This window comes from Hemiscyllium ocellatum, chromosome 42, assembly GCF_020745735.1.
Source record: "Hemiscyllium ocellatum isolate sHemOce1 chromosome 42, sHemOce1.pat.X.cur, whole genome shotgun sequence".
Taxonomy (NCBI): Eukaryota; Metazoa; Chordata; class Chondrichthyes; order Orectolobiformes; family Hemiscylliidae; genus Hemiscyllium; species Hemiscyllium ocellatum.
In genome coordinates this window covers 12,553,211-12,572,786 of record NC_083442.1, presented here as the reverse complement: position 1 = coordinate 12,572,786, position 19,576 = coordinate 12,553,211, and the positions used below count along the sequence as shown (strand labels likewise).

General features: G+C 39.2%; 1 protein-coding gene across 1 annotated transcript in view; it reads left to right on the top strand.

Annotated features, from left to right (window-relative positions):
• slc12a1 (solute carrier family 12 member 1) overlaps positions 1 to 19,576 on the top strand; it is a 128,282-nt gene that overhangs the window by 93,870 nt on the left and 14,836 nt on the right. The window contains exons 19-22 of the mRNA XM_060853698.1: positions 1,655 to 1,737; positions 2,652 to 2,804; positions 11,966 to 12,088; positions 15,668 to 15,779. Of these exons, the coding sequence (XP_060709681.1) occupies positions 1,655 to 1,737; positions 2,652 to 2,804; positions 11,966 to 12,088; positions 15,668 to 15,779 (471 nt within the window). The remainder of the gene's footprint in view (positions 1 to 1,654; positions 1,738 to 2,651; positions 2,805 to 11,965; positions 12,089 to 15,667; positions 15,780 to 19,576) is intronic.

The window sequence follows — 19,576 nt, the reverse complement described above, 5'->3', positions numbered from 1 at the left end:
TTCTGTAACACGATGGATGTTCATTTTGTAGATGAAATCAAGAGATGGAAATTTTTCTGACATTATGATTGTGCCTCTGCCCCATCTGTGCTTGCTGGAGAGATATTGATCCAGTGGAAGTGGGGATAGCCTGAGTTGGGCCTGCCACTAGAGATGAGCGCATACATGACCTTATGCTGATCAGGTTAAAATAGTCATTTCCATGCTCTGGGAAGTTGTCATTTTTCTGCTGACCATTCTAACCTCCCAACCATGATTTTTTTCTGCCACATTTCTTTATCCAGTATGTGCTTTAAATATTGAGCTCATTACATTTAAGTTTTTGATTGTCTAATCTGAGAGATTTGTGTTTCATGAAAATGATCATCGTTTCAGAAACTTAAAATTCTACCAAACTGGCACAGCTTTGTAAACAAACCCTGCACTACTGAGTCATCTTTTTTGAAGACAGCTAAACAGATAACAAAGTTATTTAAAGAATAAATGAAAGCTGTGGGAATGTTTAACCAATTAACTATTGATCTTAGCTATGCTGTCATAATTGTACAATGCAGGATAATGTTTTACCAAGTGGAATATCTGTTCCTAATGCATCTTGACACTTTCACAGTGCCCTTCCTCCGCTACTACAGCTTGATGACTGTCAGAAATAACAACCAGACCATTACGTTTCAATGGTCCCTCATCTTTCCTCCTCATGTCATTATTAAGTATAGATATAACTCTGCTTTTAGCATTTCATAATAAGCTCTTCAAATCTCCAATCCAAGATTCACATCTACAATTACAAGTTGTGACTTAGAAGGGCTTCCAAATCATGGCCATCTTGTAGAAAATTGAAGAAATTCTGAAATACTGACTTGTGAATGGTACCCCCAACCTCTAAACAGCAGACGGCAGGATTTCTGATGTGTCAGTTTTCCTACTTGCTAAATACAGCAAAAGTTCTTTTAACCGGCACCTTATGAACCAACACTCTCAAAGTAAAAAACTATATACCTCAAATACTGGAAGCTTAATGTATTAATGTGATTTCCGTGATGTTGAGTAGTCAATTGAGGGTGTAAGTGACAAGGCTGTCTGCCAGTAAGTTTTATTTAAAGCAAGATTGGATTATTATTTAAGTGATTTATGCTGTAAATAAAATTTAACAGTAATCTATATTTCCCCCTGTGTTGTTTCTGTTACTTAGTGTGTGCCTTTAAATTGATTATGTGGATCTCTTGATCAACAGGAATGTTGGATCACACTCCTGGTCCCTTAGATGCCAGTTAATAAAATGTTTGCTGTAATACTAATCATGTACAGTCAGTACAGGGCAGTTGTGTGGAGTTGAATTCAACAGAAATACAAATGCTGTATTTGAAATATTCTAAGTTTGTGTTCTCAGGATGGAGCTGTGCACATCTGGAGTCCGGAATCCATTTCAGAAATTCAGACATGTTGTTTGGCCCTGCAAGATTTTCCATTGACAAATGAAAAATAATTGGTCCCTTCTCAAATTGTTGATTTGAACACCTCACGTGAAGCCGTATATACGAAAGTGCATTTATAAAATCTAACGTCATAATTTCTGTGTTAAAGTTATAAAATCACAATAAGTTTGTGTGACATTTTGCTGTTCTGAAGAGTGATATTGTTTCTGATTTTACAGTGATGCCTTTGATTTTGAATATGGTTTGATAATTCTCAGAATTAGCCAAGGGCTTGACATCTCCCGCATTCTTCAGATTCAAGGTAGGATAATGCAGCAACTACATTAACCATCTAAACAGATAGGAATAAACTTGAAATGGTGGGTAGAATTTAAATTCTCTAAGCTTGGAGGTGAGGGATGGCTGCATGTAATCAAAAGAGTGTGGTATGTCCCTTCAATCAAGTTTGGGGCAGGACAATTTGTAGGTGGTTTTCCAAATGAGGCCCTTAAATATTCAATCAGTTGTGAGCAGGAGGACTCCCTGTCCAGGGAGACTATCCAACCATGTTGGGTTTACCACCTGCCTTCTAGGTGGTGCGGGGCCCTCTTTCTTGAGTACTCTGCCCTATTGATGTATCTAGCTTTGGAAAAGGGGTCCCTGAAGGAAGCCACCCACCTTGCCATTATCCTGTTAACTTCCCTCACTTTTCTCCCCTTGCAGCAGTCCTCGCTGCCTCCCGCTATCCTATTCCGAATCTGCAGCCACTCTCCCTGATCTTGGAAGCCCTGGAGTTGAGTTATTTTTGCTTGAATGTGTATTAGTAAACAAAACTGAATGCAAAGATTTAAACGTGTTCAGTTCTTTGACTAAACAGACTACTAAAATCTTCCTTTTCATTGAATCCCTCTCTCGAACCAACTCTTGAAAGAGCGTCCCACCCAGACTCATCCCCCTACCTTATCCCTCTAACTCTACATTTCCCATGGTTAATCCACCTTACCTACACATCCCTGGATGTTATGGGCAATTTAGCCTGGCCGGTCTATCTAAAGTGCATGGTTTTGGACTGTTGGTGGAAACTGGAGCACCCAGAGGAAACCCATGCAGACACTGGGAGAATGTGTAAACTCCCCAGACAGTCAATAGAGATTGAAATTCAACCTGGGTTCCAACTTGATGTTTGTTCATAACCTGAGTGTTAAATAGATGAAAATTCTGATATTTATTTCATAGAAGAATATCAGAGAAAGGAACAAGAAAAATTAGCATTGGAAGCTGCTCAGAAAGATGAACAAAAGGATGGAAAACGAGGAATCTGTTCACTGAAATTCTTGAACAAAACTGTCAGATATAGTACTAATGCCCTATCAGTGAATGATCAGAAAGGTAAAGTATATCCGTCTACGTTACAGGTAGCAAATAAACATTAAGATCTATTGCCGTCAATTTCATGGGGATTACCCAAATCTCTCTCAATAATGTCAGTGATCCTCGGGGAAATGGCTGGAAACTGGTACTTACTTAATTTTTTTGAATCTCATCAGTCACTTGCTTGCCAGAGTCTCTGCTTGATGCTAATTTCAAGAACTGCTTTTGTTAAATCTAGCGATAACTAAGCAGGTGAGTTTAGAGGGAGGATTGTAACTCAACTAGGACATTGAAATGCAATTCCTACCACTTTACTTATTTAAAAAGATTGGGGCAGAGTTTCAACTGAAAGTTCCCATATTAGCCCTGGTCTAGATTTCCAGTGTTCTTGTGGACATAAAGGACAGGCCAAGTGTGCAGTGATTGGTAGCCACTCCAAATGATTCCGTCAAGACGTAGCAGCTGTAGTACCTGTCATAGTAGAATCATGTTGACTTGTTGGAACAAGTAATTTTTAAAAATAAATTTGAACCAAATATGTATAAAAATATAACTTGAAATGTTATTTATCAAACTTGTATCAGCATCATGGTTTTAAAAATTCATTTCCATTGAACCCCAACTTTAAGTATTAAGAATCCGTACTGTAAACATTTTGAAAGTTGAAATGCTTTACGCTACTGGCATTCTCATTGGCAGAACTTATTACTTGTTAATAATTTCAAGAGGCTTTTTCTGCCCAGAAACACCAACTTGAAATGTTATGGTGAAAAAAAATCTCATTTTAACAGGAGTTAGTAGCTCAGATTCTTGCTGGTTCCATTCCTTTACTGTTATCAATATGTTAGAAAGAAAAGTGCTCTGATCTGATGATGAATAATCCATTGCAGTTTTGGGAACTCTGCACTGTTATGCACTTCCAAGTTGCTGGCTGCCTTATACAATTTCAGTGATCAGCATAGCGAAACTTGGACCAGTTTTTTTTTTCTGCAGTATAGGCTGAGGAGCTGGATGGTGCCAAATTGAAGGACAGCAGTGCCAAGTTTACATAGTTTAATTTCTGAATGTGTTTATAGAAGTGCATGCAAGTGCATAATTTTTAATTTGCTGGAGATTGATTCTAAATGCTTATCAGGCATGCAGTTACAAGTTATTTTTGATAGAACGTGTGTGAATGCAAAACAAAGCCTGAACCTGCAAGGTACCCCAAACATTTGTGACTGAGAGATGGTGAGAATAATGACAAACGTGATGACTTATTTGGGCAAAGGATTCAATTAGGGAATAACTGGTAAATCAAAGTATAGGCGGACAGAATCGATTAGGGAAATGATTAGAAGACCATGAAAGGAGGGATAACGTACACAAATCGAAGAGTCAGTCAATAGATATGGGTAGTGACTAGAAAGGATAAACTAGAGATTGTGTCTGAATGGATGTGGCATTCCAAACAAAATAGTTGAACTAAGAACACACTGAAATGAATATAATCCCTCAGCCATCAGAAATCTGGTAGTAGGATGATATTGGTACATGAATATTGAAAGATGTAGGATATGTTGTAAGCACAGGAAGCTAGGGAAAGCTCTCTTAATTATGGTATCAGCATAATAGATGGCCTAAGTTCAGGAATCCAAAATGTGGAAACAGTTTGGGGAGAGATGAAAAATTTATAAAGGTAGCAAATCACTTGCGGGAGTGGTATAAAGGCCCCCTAACTATCCACATTGTAGGATGGAGTGTGAAGGAAGAGATAATGTGAGCTTTCAGAAAGACACTTCAAATCACCAGAAATTTCAATCAACATAGACTGAAAAAGTCAGATAGACGAAGATAACCTTACTGTGGAGTTCATAGAATATTTTTGTCAGTTTCTTAAGCATTGTGATCTAGAGCCAACCAGGGTACAGGCTATCATCAAACCTAATGGTGTACAAATAAACCTGATTGACAAATGACCCCATAGTGAAGGTGAAGTAACAGTGGAGTAATACAATTGAATTTTGCATTTAGTTTGAGGGAGACAGGAGGGGATCTGAACCTTTTATTAAACTTATGGAGAGTTGTTAGGGCATGACAGCAGAATTGGCTTAAGTAAGCAAATTAGGAGATATATCAATAAAGTTGCCGTAACAGATATTTAAAGACTTAGTTCAGCATACTCTGAATAGATGCATTCTATCAAGTAAGAAAGGTTCTCAGAGAAGTTTACCATCCATGGTTAACTAGAAAGATAGTCCCAAATTAAAAGTTAAAAATATAATTATGCAAGCCAGGAAATTGGACAGAATATAAAAAAAATGCAAAGAATGACTTATTTTAATCTTTCACTCCTTATTAGTTTATGAGAGAAAGATAAAAACATGATAAGAATATTGAGAAATATTTTAACAAATACAAAGTGAATATTAATTCCATGAAAAACCTGAAGAACTGATAATGGAAAATTGAGAGTATTGTTAGACAATATACAGTAGAAAACATACTTGGGGGAGGAAAGAAGTCACTTTGGAGTAAGGGAGTATTGTAAGTCTGCATTTTGATCAGGTTATTTGCCTTTGGAAGGGTAGAAGATGTACTTATTCTATTGCCATACATAATTGGATTTGTTACCTAGTTATTGGCAGTGTATAAAGCTCTTTAGAGTTTTAAAAAAAACTGCTTGCAAAAGTTTTGGGACTTTCGTAGAGGTCAATGTAGGAACTACATTGGATCTCCATTTAGTCCTGCCTGGCTTATTGGTGATTGGATACCCAGGATGGTTCAGAAGCCTAGCTCATCCCACTCCAAGCAGTAATTTGATATAGGATGGACAGATCTTATGAAATGATTTGGGTTCCACTTAATAGTACACATCCCCTGTAAGTGATGTTCTTGAGACCCCAGCTGAATTTTGTCTTTTGTTTGCTGGGGGTGCTTTTATTAGACTTCCTAACAACAGGTGAGTAATTGTAAGTAATTCTGCAGTTGCTTTTGTGAGAAAAATTATTTGCGTGTTTCATTATTTCCTGTTGCGTGATTCTGTTTCTCAATTGTTGGGATGATGCTGTAGTAAATTAATAACTAAATGTTTTTGAAGTCAAAATTGGCTTTAAATCAAAATAAATGGTCTCATCTCTTGATTTAACTGTGTCTCAAGTCCATGAATTAGAAATTAAGAAAATTAATCATATTTGATCATTTGTTTTTCGGTAATGTATCAGTTGGCCTTTGATAATTGGAAAGAAGACCCATTCTTTCTATTAGGCTTACAATAAGTAATGAATGCAGTTCTGCTGAAATGGAATGTGCAAGAGCAATAACTAGGAGAAATAGATCCAAATTTGATTACACAACAGGGGTTAAATTAATGAATAAACCAGTTTTTTGTGTATTTATGAACGCTACAAGAATGGAAACTTACGATTTTTGCCTAGTGAAATTAACATTGATATATGCCTACAACTGAGGTGACCATTGGGTAAATGTAGTTAGAAATGTTTTGTCAATTGATGTGCCTGACTCTGTAAAAGTAAATATTGGCATACCAGTAGTCCTGAAGGAATGTACACTGCAACATTGCCAGAGAAACTTGGTTAAATATTTATATACTATAATTGGTTGTGGAAGGGGTACTGAGGGTGGTAAGAGAAAGCTGTACTCGGCATGATCTCTTCAACATCCATCACCAAAAGTGCCTCAGTAGTGCTATTATTGTTTTGAGTTGGCCAATGCCTAAAAGACATTGTTGTGAGACTGGATCTGTGGTGAATGATCTAAAAAGGTGAAAACACTGATTTGACCTCATGTTCAATCTACCTATTGTGGATACAATTGTCAGTGACAATTATTGGTAGGAATGAACATGGAAACAAAATACCCTCCATTGTCTTTAATGGCACCAACACCAAATGGAATTAGAGCAATTCCAAACAAATTCAGCAAGTCAAAATTAGACATTCGTGAGGTGAGTAGGCTGTCAGAAGTAGCAGAATTGTATTCAACCATAATCTGTAACCTCAGGGAAGCCACAAAACAGGACTGCTTACATTACAAACAACTGAAGCAAGTGATAGACAAAGCTAAACAAATTCCACAAACATTGGATCACATACAAGCTGTGCAGTCATACCACATTCAGCCATGATTTATGGTGGCCAATTAAACAAGAAGCAGAAGCTCCACAAATATCCCCGTCAATGTAAGAAAGGCTGTAACATTTAAATCCATCTTCAGCCAAAGTACCAAGCAAGTTAAACATTTCGGCCATTTCCTGAGCTCCCCCGCATCAGAGTTATACAGCACCGAAGAACCTCTTCAGCCCATTGAGAATGTGCCAACCTATCTACACTAATTTGACTTTCCAGCATTTGGCTTATAGCCTTGAATGGTATGGCATTTCAAGTGCTTGTACATGTACTTTGTTTTCATGTGCCAGTTGGATTTGTTATAGGTTTGGTCAAGAAATGACTGAGGGCACTAGATATTGCAAGGGGTGAACTGAGAATGGCTGCCCTGGACTTCAAGGCATGATTTGTCGGAGAATGATATGAAAGAGACCCCACCAAACTGAAGTCATTAGGAAAAGCTGTATGGTGACTGGAATCTAGAACAAAGGAAAATGTTTGAGTGCTGGATGACTAAATCCTGGGAAATTACTATAAGAGTTACTCAGGGCAATATCCTTGGCTCTGTCACCTTCAACTCAATGACCACCTTTCTATTATAAGGTCAGAAGTGGGCATTTTCACTGAATATTCAACACCATTCATCATGATATCTCTGATAATGAAACGATGTGTTTTCATTTCCATCAGTGAATGGTTTGCATCTAGCTTTGGGCTGATACATGGTACAAATATTACTTGCCAATTCAGTTCTCTCATGGTCACTGAGGAGCATTTAACTGACTGTATTGACATTCATGACATTACCATCGATGAATCTCCCATGATCAACATCCTGGGTACCATTGACCAGAAACTTCGGTGAAAGCAAATAAGAGCTAAGAATTCATAGAATCCCGACAGTGTGGAAACAGGCATTTGGCCCAACAAGTCCACACCGACCCTCTGCAGAATATCCCATCCAGACCTGTTTCCCCTACCCTATCACTCTACATTTACCTCTGACTAATGCACCTAACCTACATATCCTTGGACACTATGGGCAATTTAGCATAGGCAATTCGCCTAACCTGCACATCTTTGGATTGTGGGAGGAAACCAGAGCATCCAGAGGAAACCAGCACAGACACTGGGAGAATGTACCACCTCCACAGAGACAGTCACCTAAGACTGGAATTGAACCTGGATCCCTGGCACTGTGAGCAGCAGTGCTAACCAATGAACCATCCCCTTGCCACCCACCAGTAATTCCCCACTGAGAGTGCATAAGTCAAGAATGTAACAGAATACTCTGCATTTGCCTGGCTGATTGCAACTATGGTAAAATTCTCCAAGCTGAACATCATCCAAGACAAAGCATCTCATTAGATTGGCACCCAGCCACCACCTTCAACATTTACTTGCTTCACCATAACACATTGTACCATCTACAGGCTGCATTGCAGCAGTTCCACAAAACTCCTTTGACAACGCTGTACAAGCCTGTGTTCTCAACTAAGAACAAGAGCAGCAGATGCATGGGGATACCACCATCTGCAAGTTCCCCTCCAAGCCATACATCATCTGCACATGGTATTGTATCACCTATCCCTTATCGTAGCTCGATCAAAATCCTGAAATTCCCTTCCTAACAGCACTGAATACTTTACTTACCTTCATAGACTGCAGCCATTCAGGAAGGCGGGTTCCCAAAGGTAAAGAGGAATGGGCCAAACATTTGACATCGCTAGCAACATTGATGCCGTTAAATGTATAAAGAATGTTTCATGGATGGGTCTGTTAACTAAAAGAGTTGTAGTAGTGCACTGGTAGATAATGTGCTTTTTTTTTGTTTTTAGACCATTAGTATTAACCACTGTCATGCTGATACATTCTGTGATTCCTTACCACAGTCATTAGTAAATGACAGCTGCTGAAGAGTAAAATGAAGGATGTAACACCTTATAACTATGGGATATCCCCCTCAAGCACATCACATACTTAATTTTTTTTTGAGTCAGTAACAAGGGGGCATAATTTCAAGGTGAAACCTAGGAGGTTTAGAGAGGATTTGAGGAAAATTTCAAAGAGATGGAAACTTGGGAGGGTTGTAAAGGTGAGAAACCTCACAACCTCAAGTTGTAAAAAGTACTTGAATGAGCACTTGAAATGTCATAACATTCAAGGCTGTGGACCAAGTGTTGGAAAGAGAAACTAGTGTAGATTTAATTTTTTTTTGTCGATGGATTGGAGGGCCTTTTCTGTACTTGAATTTTACTACTTTTGAAGTGGTACAAAAAACGTAATATATAGGCACTTGGAACAGGTGGCACAGTGAATGGTTGAAGATTAAAGTTGAGTTAAGACAATGCTAGAAAATTTGAGTTAGTAGATGCGTAAATGCCACAAGGAGTATTAGATAAATCCTCAGTTTGGTGCATCCTTCTTATGGTAACTGTATCTGTCCTCAAGTGAGGAGATCAAAATGGCACACTGTACTCTGTGTTCTCACACAATAGTTTATATAATTGCAATATGACATCCAATACTTCAAGTACCTTCTTGGCTGTCACCACTTAATTACTGTTCACATTATGAAAGTATTAACTTTGCAATTATCCACGTTGAATTTAATCTTGACATATTTTTGCTCACCTGCTTTGCCTCCCCATGTCAAAATGAAGCATCTCTGCATGCTTCTTGCAACTCCCACTCAACCCAAATCTGTGTCATCTACCGAGTTGGAAAATTGCATTTAATCCCATATCCAAAACACTGATATTGACTGCGTATAGCTGGGGTTCAAATACATACAGTGAGGTACCTCACTAATCACAATCTGTAAACTTGAAAATGACCCATTTATCCCTTTACTCTGCTTTCTGTTTAACACATTCTCAGTCCATGGCTGAATGATTTCCCCTGCCCCCATCCCATAAACTGTAATCTTGTTTACTAACCTTTTGTGTGACATCTTACTGAAAGCCTGCTGATTGTCTAAATATAGTACATCTACCAGTTCCTCCATTTCTACTCTGCTAGTTCTATCCTCAAAACTCCAACAGATATGTCAAATGTGATTTCCCTATCATAAATCCCTCTTGATTCTGCTCAATCTGACCGTTAGTTTCTAAAATTACTATTATTGCATGCTTTAATATATGTTCTAGTAGTTTCCTGTTGGCTTGATGTAGGGGTAATGGATATGTAGTTCCCCATTTACTCTATTCCTCCTTCCTTAAATCGGGTTATATTTCTCACCTCACAATCTGGAGGAAACATTCCAGAATCATTTGGAATCCTTGAAGGTGACCACCAATGCATCTACGATCTCTACAGTCACCACTTTCTACACTGTGAGATATAGATTATACAGAGGTCCAGAGATTTATCTAATTTTAAATCCTATTAATTTCTCTGGTACTAATTACTGAGAGTAATATTTTCTAGTCCCTCATTTACATTGGTCCCTAGATTCCATGAAATTCTTAGAGAAGGCTGTTTTCTTGAGCATAGCAGGAAGCTGCATTTTGCCTGTGCAATTGTCATTGTGCACACACAAAGTATTGGAGCAATCTTTGTAGGAGGCATTGCATCAAAAGACCACATTCAACATGTCTTGATGTTTTTTCCCAAAGTGCCAATTCTGCTAGAAGGGTTCAAAACAAGCTTTTCAAAAGAAGTCTTGCACAAAGTAAAATGAGACAACTCTTTAACCCATCCATCCCCATGTTGAGTTGACTAAAAGTTTTGAATACTTGTTTTTGTGGAGCCATAATGAGCAATTAGGCCAACCAGCTGCACCAACATCCTGTTTGGTTTCAATTTGAAAGCTGTTGAGGTTTCACAACAATATGTGTTGGGGCCTCAATTATTCACATGATTTATTAACAACTTGGATAATATATAACACAGTCAGATATCCAAATTTGCTGATGACACAACATTGCAGACCAGGTAAATTCTAGAATTGAAAAGATTATGGGATGATCTGATTGAAGCCTTCAAGATATTACACAAAAAGACAGCTCATCTTTACCTACCCTATTTCCATGGTTTGGGAATTCTACAACTAGGGAATATAGGCTGAGAATTAGGAGCAAACTGTTCAGGAGAGATGTTAGGAAATATTTCTACACACAAAGGGCGGTTGATGTTTAGATCTATACATATAGCAGTAGTTGCTGGATCAATTGTTAATTTTAAATCTTATATTTTTGCTTACCAAAAATTTTAGGGGGTATGGGCCAAAGGCAGGAATATGGAGTTAGGCCTCAGATCAGCCATGATGGCGTTGAAAGTGGAACAGGCTGAAGAAACCGAATGGCTTACTCGTGTTCCTGTCTTCCTAAAATAGTCACTGCCTCATTATGACAAATGTGCTTTGCCTGGCAACAGACTAAAACTCAATAGATAAATGTGTTTAATAGTGCTTGCTCAGATACACAAGTTTTTAAACTATTTTATTTCATATATCCTGATGCCTTTATATCAGTTAAATTCAAGCTCAAGATACATGGAAGTGTGACTGTTTTTCTGATTGCAAACAATTGATGTATTTTGCTGAAGCATGACAGTGGCGCATGTTAACTTTGCTTCAGCATTTTGGCTTGGATTCAGGGAGCTCCCCAACATCACATGGTGAGGTGAACCTAGAGGATGTTGTACAAAATTTATTTTTAAAAAATGGTATGGAAACAAAAACTTTATCACTTCAAGGTAATAGATGACAGCTTCCGAGATTAAAAGTTAAGGACATGCAGAGAAAGCCACAAATGTTGATAGAATGAGAACTGTAATATGTGACCCTGTCTCTCAGATTTGGGATTGTGTTGTTTTTTTTCCCTAATCAACCTCTCCAGAGATGTTATTACTCACCTCTGGAGCAGGTGTTGGGATGGTGTTATGCTGGGATAGATTGGTGAACAGAAGTCCAGGCATGTACATAATTGTGTGGCACTTTATGTATTGTCAGCATCATTTAAAGACTTTGTTCTAATCTGTCAGTGGTTTAGGTTGCTGAATTGTTCCCTGTTCCTTGGAAACTAATTATTTTGGCTTTACAGTTACAATAACTTCTCTCTTTGTATTTAGACTTTAAAATCAGTGCTGGTCATGCTGCGGATTTTAATCAACGCCTACTGGAAGCTAGTACTCAGTTCCAAATGAATCAGGGAAAAGGCACAATAGATGTATGGTGGCTGTTTGATGATGGAGGTATGAAGCATATTCTACAAAAAGTTGAAGTCTTATACCTTCTTATTATGTTAGAAGATTGATAACACAGTTTTAAAATGTATTAATATAACATATATTTTCCGAGTGGGTAAAAGCTTCAGAGTTCTGAAACACAGAGGTACTTGCGAATCCTAGTTAAGGATTCTCTTAAGGTTAACATGTAGGTTCAGTTGGCAATTATGAAGGCAAATGTAATGTTCACATTCGCTTCAAGAGGGCTAGAATACAAGAGCAGAGATGTACTGCTGAGATGTATAAGACTTTGGTCTGACCGCATTTGGAATATTGTGAGCAGTTTTGGACCAATAACTCAGGCAGTTGTGCTGTTCTTGGAGGTAAGGGTGGTGTGTCCAGAGAAGGTTTACGAGAATGATCCCAGGGATGAAGAGGGGCTTGTCATATGAGGAGTAGTTGAGGACTCTGGGTCTGTACTTAGTGGAGCTTAAAAGAATGAGGAAGGGTGATCTCATTGAAATTTACAGAATGCTGAGCGACCTGGTTGGAGTGGACATGAAGAAAATGTTTTGATTAGTAGGAGAAACTAGGACCTTAGGGCACTGTCTCAGAGAGAAGGGGCAACCCTTAGGACTGAAATGAGGTGGAATTCCTTCAGTCAGATGGTAGTTAATCTGTGGAACTCACTGTCATAGAAGCCTGTGGAAGCCAAGTCATTAAGTGTATTTAAGACAGAGATAGATCTTGAATGATAAGGGGAGAAGGCAGGAGAATGGGGTTTTAAAAAAAAACATATGAACCATGATTGAATGGCTGAGCAGACTCAATTAGCCAAATTGCCTTAATTCTGCTCCCATATCTTGTGATGTTTTATTACCCTTTTGTAACCAGTGAAGCATTTTTTGAGGTAATGTATGCTGTAATGTACGAATGAGTTTGTACAAACAAGCCCCCCCCCCCCCCGGAAAAAAGGAACCATACCATCTGCTGGCTAAGGGACACATTTTGACCAGAATGCGAGGAGAATTTTCCTGTTCTTCCTCAAATAGTGCCATGGAGTCTTTCCATGTCCGTTAAGAACTCAGCGCCATGTTACAATGTCTCCTCCAAAACACAGCAGGTTTGACAGTGCAATGCAAAGTGATATGGCACCTCAGATCATGTGCTCAAGTGTCTGAAGTGGCACTTTAACCAGTGGGCTGGATTTAATGGAAGCACTGGGATTTGGCTGCTGCCTGCAGGGCTGTTGGGACCTCATGCCTCCTTTAAGGAGGGCGGCCAAATTAAATGTGCCATGCAGTTGACAAACTAGCAGCAGTTTTCCCCTACATCTTTTGTTGTCAGCAGGGTTGGCTACTGCCAGAACCACATTCTAAGTGACGCTTTGAATGAAGGAGAGACTTGAGCATGGGTGAGTAATGGCAGGAGTGAGGTCAAGATTGAAGTAGTGGCTTTCAGTGATATCCCTGTTCTTAAAATGCTGGGGTGGCTTTATCAAGCATTGAGTGCTTTTGTTTGAGTGATCTCTTGAGGGAGCCCACAGTTGGACAGCCTGAGGTTTGCTTATTGAATGGCAAGCCCCTCCCTGCTGCAGGGATAGGGGCAGAGGGCTGAAGAACTTGAGCCACAATTCACTGTGGGATGGTACACAGGCCTTCCTATCCCAAATTTAATTGGGATGGATGATGGAGTGAGGGAGTTAATGGGTGATGTTGTCCCCTCAATTCTGCATGAGTAATATTTTTGCCTCAAAACTGCTTCAAGCTGAGGTTGAAGGGCTTTTGCCCGAAACATCGATCTTCCTACTCCTCGGATGTTGCCTGACCAGCTGTGCTTTTCCAGCACCACTCTAATCTGACATGATCATAAACAGGAATATTTTAAATTTTTTTGATAACCTTTTGTGGGTATTGGCAATTGATGTTTGGTCTCAAGTGGAATTATAACTCTGTGGGAAGCTAGGGAAATGATTGCTGGGCTTCTTTGTGAGATATTTGTATCATTGATAGTCACAGGCGAGGTGCCGGAAGAGTAGAGGTTAGCTAACGTGGTGCCATTGTTTGAAAAGGTGGTAAGGACAAGTCAGCAACTATAGACCAGTGAGCTTGATGTTGATGGTGGGCAAGTTGTTGGAGGGAATCCTGAGGGACAGGATGTGCATGTATTTTGAAAGGCAAGGACTGATCAGGGATAGTCAACATGGCTTTGTGCGTGGGACATCATGTCTCTTAAACTTGATTGAGTTGTTTGAGGAAGTAACAAAGAGGATTGATGAAGATCTATATGGACTTTGTATATGTTCGACAAAGTTTCCATGGGAGACTGGCTAGCAAAGTTAGATCTCACGGAATACAGGGAGAACTAGCCATTGGGATACAGAACTGGCTTAAAGATAGAAGACAAAGAGTGGTGGTGGAGGGTTGTTTTTTCAGACTGGAGGTCTGTGACCAGTGGAGTGCCTCAAGGATTGGTGCTGGGTCCTCAACTTTTCATCATTTATATAAATGATTTAGATGTGAGCATAAGAGGCATAGTTAGTAAGTTTGCAGATGACACCAAAATTGGACAGCGAAAATCACCTCAGATTACAACAGGATCTTGATAAGATGGGCCAATGGGCTGAGAAGTGGCAAATGAAGTTCAATTTTGATAAATGCGAGGTGCTGCATTTTGGGAAAGCAAATTTTAGCAGGACTTGTACACTTAATGGTAAGGTCCTAGGGAGTGTTGCTAAACAAAGAGACCTTGGAGTGTAAGTTCATAGCTCTTTGAAAGTGGAGTTCCAGGTAGATTGGATAATGAAGAAGGCATTTGGTATGCTTTCCTGTATTGGTCAGACTATTGAGTACAGGAGTTGGGAGGTCATGTTGCGGGCTGTGCAGGACATTGATTAGGCCACTGTTGGAATATTGCGTGCAGTTCTGGTCTCCTTCCTATCAGAAGGATGTTGTGAAATATGAAAGGGTTCAGAAAAGATTTACAAGGATGTTGCCAGGGTTGGAGGATTTGAGCTATAGGTAGAGGTTGAACAACCTGGGGCTGTTTTCCCTGGAGTGTTGGAGGTTGAGGGGTGACCTTATAGAGGTTTATAACATCATGAGGGGCATGGATAGGATAAATAGACAAAGTCTTTTCCCTGGGGTGGGGGAGTCCAGAACTAGAGGGCATATGTTTAGGGTGAGAGGGGAAAGATATAAAAGATATCCAAGGGGCAACTTTTTCACGCAGAGGGTGGTGTGTGTATGGAATGAGCTGCCAGAGGAAGTACTAAAGGCTGGTACAATTGCAACATTTAAGAGACATCTGGATGGGTACATGAATAGGAAGGGTTTGGAGGGATATGGGCAGAGTGCTGGCAGGTGGGACTAGATTGGGTTAGGATATCTGCTCGGCATGAACAAGTTGGACCTTTGGGTCTGTTTCTGTGCTATACATCTCTGTGACTCCGTGACTATGACTCAATATTATTTATAGAAATCCTAAAAGATTTCAATATTTATTTATGAAAATAAAACTTGTATTAAAATTTATAATCTTGCATTCAGTTTCAGCTTATCAATTAAAGGAGCATTAATCCTGATATCATTACTTTACTTTAATTAGGTTTAACTATTCTCATTCCCTATCTGTTAACTATTCGCAAAAAATGGTGTAACTGTAAATTACGTATCTTCATTGGAGGGAAGTTGGACAGTATTAATGAGGAGAAACGAGCGTAAGTTTTATTTGATAACTTTCCAAATGATTTAAAATGTGCAAGATTTTATCAGATGTTGGCACTTTCATTGGTTTTTCAAACTTAACAAGCTTTTTTGTGGTGAATATTTATGAACATGAGTAAAAGTACCGATCACAAAGTTTAGCTCAAATGTTTGAAAATCAAACTTCAGTATTTTAAAAAGAGGGAGGCAGAAATTCATCAACCAGAATCACTGAACTTCCTGGCACAGTGCTTCATGATAACATACACATCCAGAAGTACACACCCATATATTTATATAGATTATTTGAGAGTGCGCATTGGGTACTAAAAGAATCCAATAGCCTTTCCCTTTTGAGTGAATTTGAAGTAGCTAGAATCATAAGAGCACGAGGAAGTCACTCAGCGAGGAAGTTCCATCTCTTTGAACTATTCAATTGATCTCAGCGTGTTATTATTAGATTCCCTACAGTGTGGAAACAGGCCCTTCGGGCCAATCAGTCCACACTAACGCTCCAAAGAGTAACCCACCCACACCCATTTCCCTCTGACTAATGAACCTAACACAATTGGCAATTTAGCATGGCCAATTCACCTGGCCTGCACAGGGAGGAAACCAGAGCATCCGCAGGAAACTCGCACAGACACTGGGAGAATGTGCAAACTCCCCACAGACAGTCTCCCGAGGCTGGAATCGAACCTGGGACCCTGGCACTGTGAGGTAGCAGTGCTAACCACTGTGCCATCGTGCTGCCCTTACGCCATCGATTTTTTTCACATTCTCTCAATATTTTCTTGAAATGGAAAAACAATTCCAATCTAATTTGAAAGTGACTCGAATCTGTTTCTATCATCTTTTCCAGGTTCTGTGTTTCAGATTATAACTTGCTGAGTTGACCTCAATATTTTACCAATTACCTTAAATTGGTGCACCATGGTTATTGACAGTCCTGCCAGTTGGAAGTTCTTTTATCTTGGAAAGATAAAATCTATAATTGGAACATTTCTGCCCAAGTTCTCCTTACTCTTCTATGCCCTGAGAATAATCCCAGTTTCTCTAATAACTTCACATTACCTTCCTTGATGCTACACTGTCTGTAATTTGTTTCTGCTTCTCCATCCTGTACTAGATGAGCAGCAATTTCCAATTGAATATTAGGTAGAATGAAACTGTTATCTTTCACTGCAACTCTCTTCCCTGACCATTGGCTCTAACCTCTTCCTATCGCAGGCAACCTTGGTATTATATTTAGGCCTAAAATGAGCTTCCATCCAGATGAGTGCTTTAAAAACCACCACCAGCTTTTACTTCTGTGTAACATCACCTGATATTGCCAATGGCCTCTGTCCAACTTCTGAAACCTCCTTCCATAGCGTTGTTATCCTTCATTTTGAATTATACCAGTAGTCCCTTGGCTGGCTTCCTAATTTGTAAAACCTTCATAAAATTTAAAGTTCTTTGAATCTCTCATGCATAGATCTAAACTTATTATCCATCACCTCTACACTTGATGACTTCTGTCTTGATAACTTCTCTATTTTTAAATGTTCCTGTGGTCTCATTCCATCCCTAACCCTCAGACTTCTGTGCTTCTTTGGTCCTGCCATTCTGGGTCCATTTTATGAATTGCTCAACCAATTGCTGCCATATGTCCAACTGTCCTCAGTTCGAGAATTTCATTCCTAAATCTTTTCATTCCTCCTTCAATGTACTTAAGTCAAATGTGAGAGATGTATTAACTAAAATACAAATACACAGCTAAGTCTGTACTATTCTTGCAGGCCTTGTTTGCTTGCAGATTCCCTTTTCTGGATTGAAAGATTTGAAAACTTGAATTCAGCTTCAACAACAGTGATGGCTACTGCTGTCGTATACTTAGAGGTTGCTTCTACATGTGGGCAGAGCAGAAAGCCCTGGGAGTGATTGTGGCCTGCTTTCTTTCACTTGTGTGGCTGTGCAGTTTGTGGTTCTTGGTGGCTTGGTTCAGTACTCAGTAGCTTATTCTGGAAGGTGCTCTTTATTCTCCCTGTTGAGGAGTAGTTGGTGTTCAAAATCTCTCTCTTCTCCTATGGTGTTCAGGGGATTCTCCTCAAACTGGCTGCTTTTCATGCCACCTTTATCAAGATCGAACAGTATGGTCACAAACAGTTCACCACCAACTGGAGAGCAACTAGGGATATGCAATAAAAATGCTGGCTGGCCAGCGATGCCCACGTTCCATGAGTGGATAAAGATTTAAGAGTATGATGCCTATCTGCCTCCAATACTTAACTGGTGTCTCCCAAAAAAACAGTTCTATGTGTATTTTTTTTTATAGATATGTTTATTGAAAATTTAACATTTTTACAAGTTTACAAATAAAAGAACCCAAGTATAAACATTGATATACAATTAAATCTTAAATAATAACCACAATTTATCAAACAAAAAAAAAGATACCAAGAGAAAAAAATCAAAACTCAACTAACTACTGATCTAACCTACAACTAACCAGATGGTTAAATTAAGTCTCTTACATTACTCAAAGAAGAGAAAATAAAACGACGGATAACACAGAAATTGGGTAGTGAGATACATGCTCAGAATGTATTAACATCAAATCGTAACAAAACCCGTATTCGTGCGGGATTCCTCTCCCAAGGGGCTCCGGATCAGCCGGGTCGCCATCTCAATTAAATAAAAGTCCTTGTTAGGATGGCCAAGAATCTGTATTTATGTAATTCAGGAAGGGCTGCCATATTTTGTGAAATAATTTGGTCTTTTGGTGCACCATATTTGTAAGGAAGTCAAGGGGAACATTCCATGGTTACTCTGTGCCAATTCAAAAGTCCAGGGGCCCTCAGCCACCCAGTTCACCAAAATATTTTTCCTTGCACAGAAAGAGAGAATAGAAAATAATCTCTTCCTGTGCATATCCAGGGAGGGTAGGTTCGAAAAGCCCTACATGTACCTTGTAGCTAGACCATTGCATCGTGCCACCAATTAGGTCTGTCTTTTAAAAAGCACTTAGCCAAAGTTACAGAATTATTCTTAAGCCAAAGCAACTCCAAATTCAAAAGCACTTTACTAGTATGTTGTCTTGGTCAAGACAAATGTCTGGCTGCTCACACACTGATGTAAATAATATTTAAAGTCAGCTGGGCCTCAGGCCATGTCATTCTAGCACATTCTTTAATTATTCCTTTACTAGAGTTGTACTCTGTTGCTGTTGCACAACTATTTCTAGCTTCCCTTATTATAGCATTCTGACTCCTGTATTATCTACAGCCCAAAGAAATTCCTGTGAATGGCTTTGCAGCTTTACCCTCTACTCCTTTAGGTAACATCATCTTGTCATTATTTTGTTTGTGACCATGTTACTCACTGGCCTCTATCTCCTCACCTTCTTGTTGTTAGGGATATAGGACAGAATATCTGGCACATTCAGAAATGCTGGCTAAAAGAATACCTGATTACAAGAGAAGTGGCAAATATGTTTCCTTTTCAATTTAAATTATACAGGAAATTCCATGAATGAATGAGTACCTGAGTGGTACAGGAAGTTAATAATAACTTTGGGGACAAGGATGGTTTCATGACTGATTCATGATCTGTCTGGAGGGAGCTGAATTCAACAGTTGGAATATTACAATTAGCTTTGGATAAGAGTGACGCACATCTGCCAGGGATTTCTGTCTCAAGATTCTAGTTACTCCTGTCAAAAATGGTTTATAGATTTAAGGAACCTAACCCAGCTTGGGTTGTGCTCAGTGCCAAAAGCGCTAAGCACCTTGATGCTCACTGTTGAGGGACAAGCACTACAATTTATTTT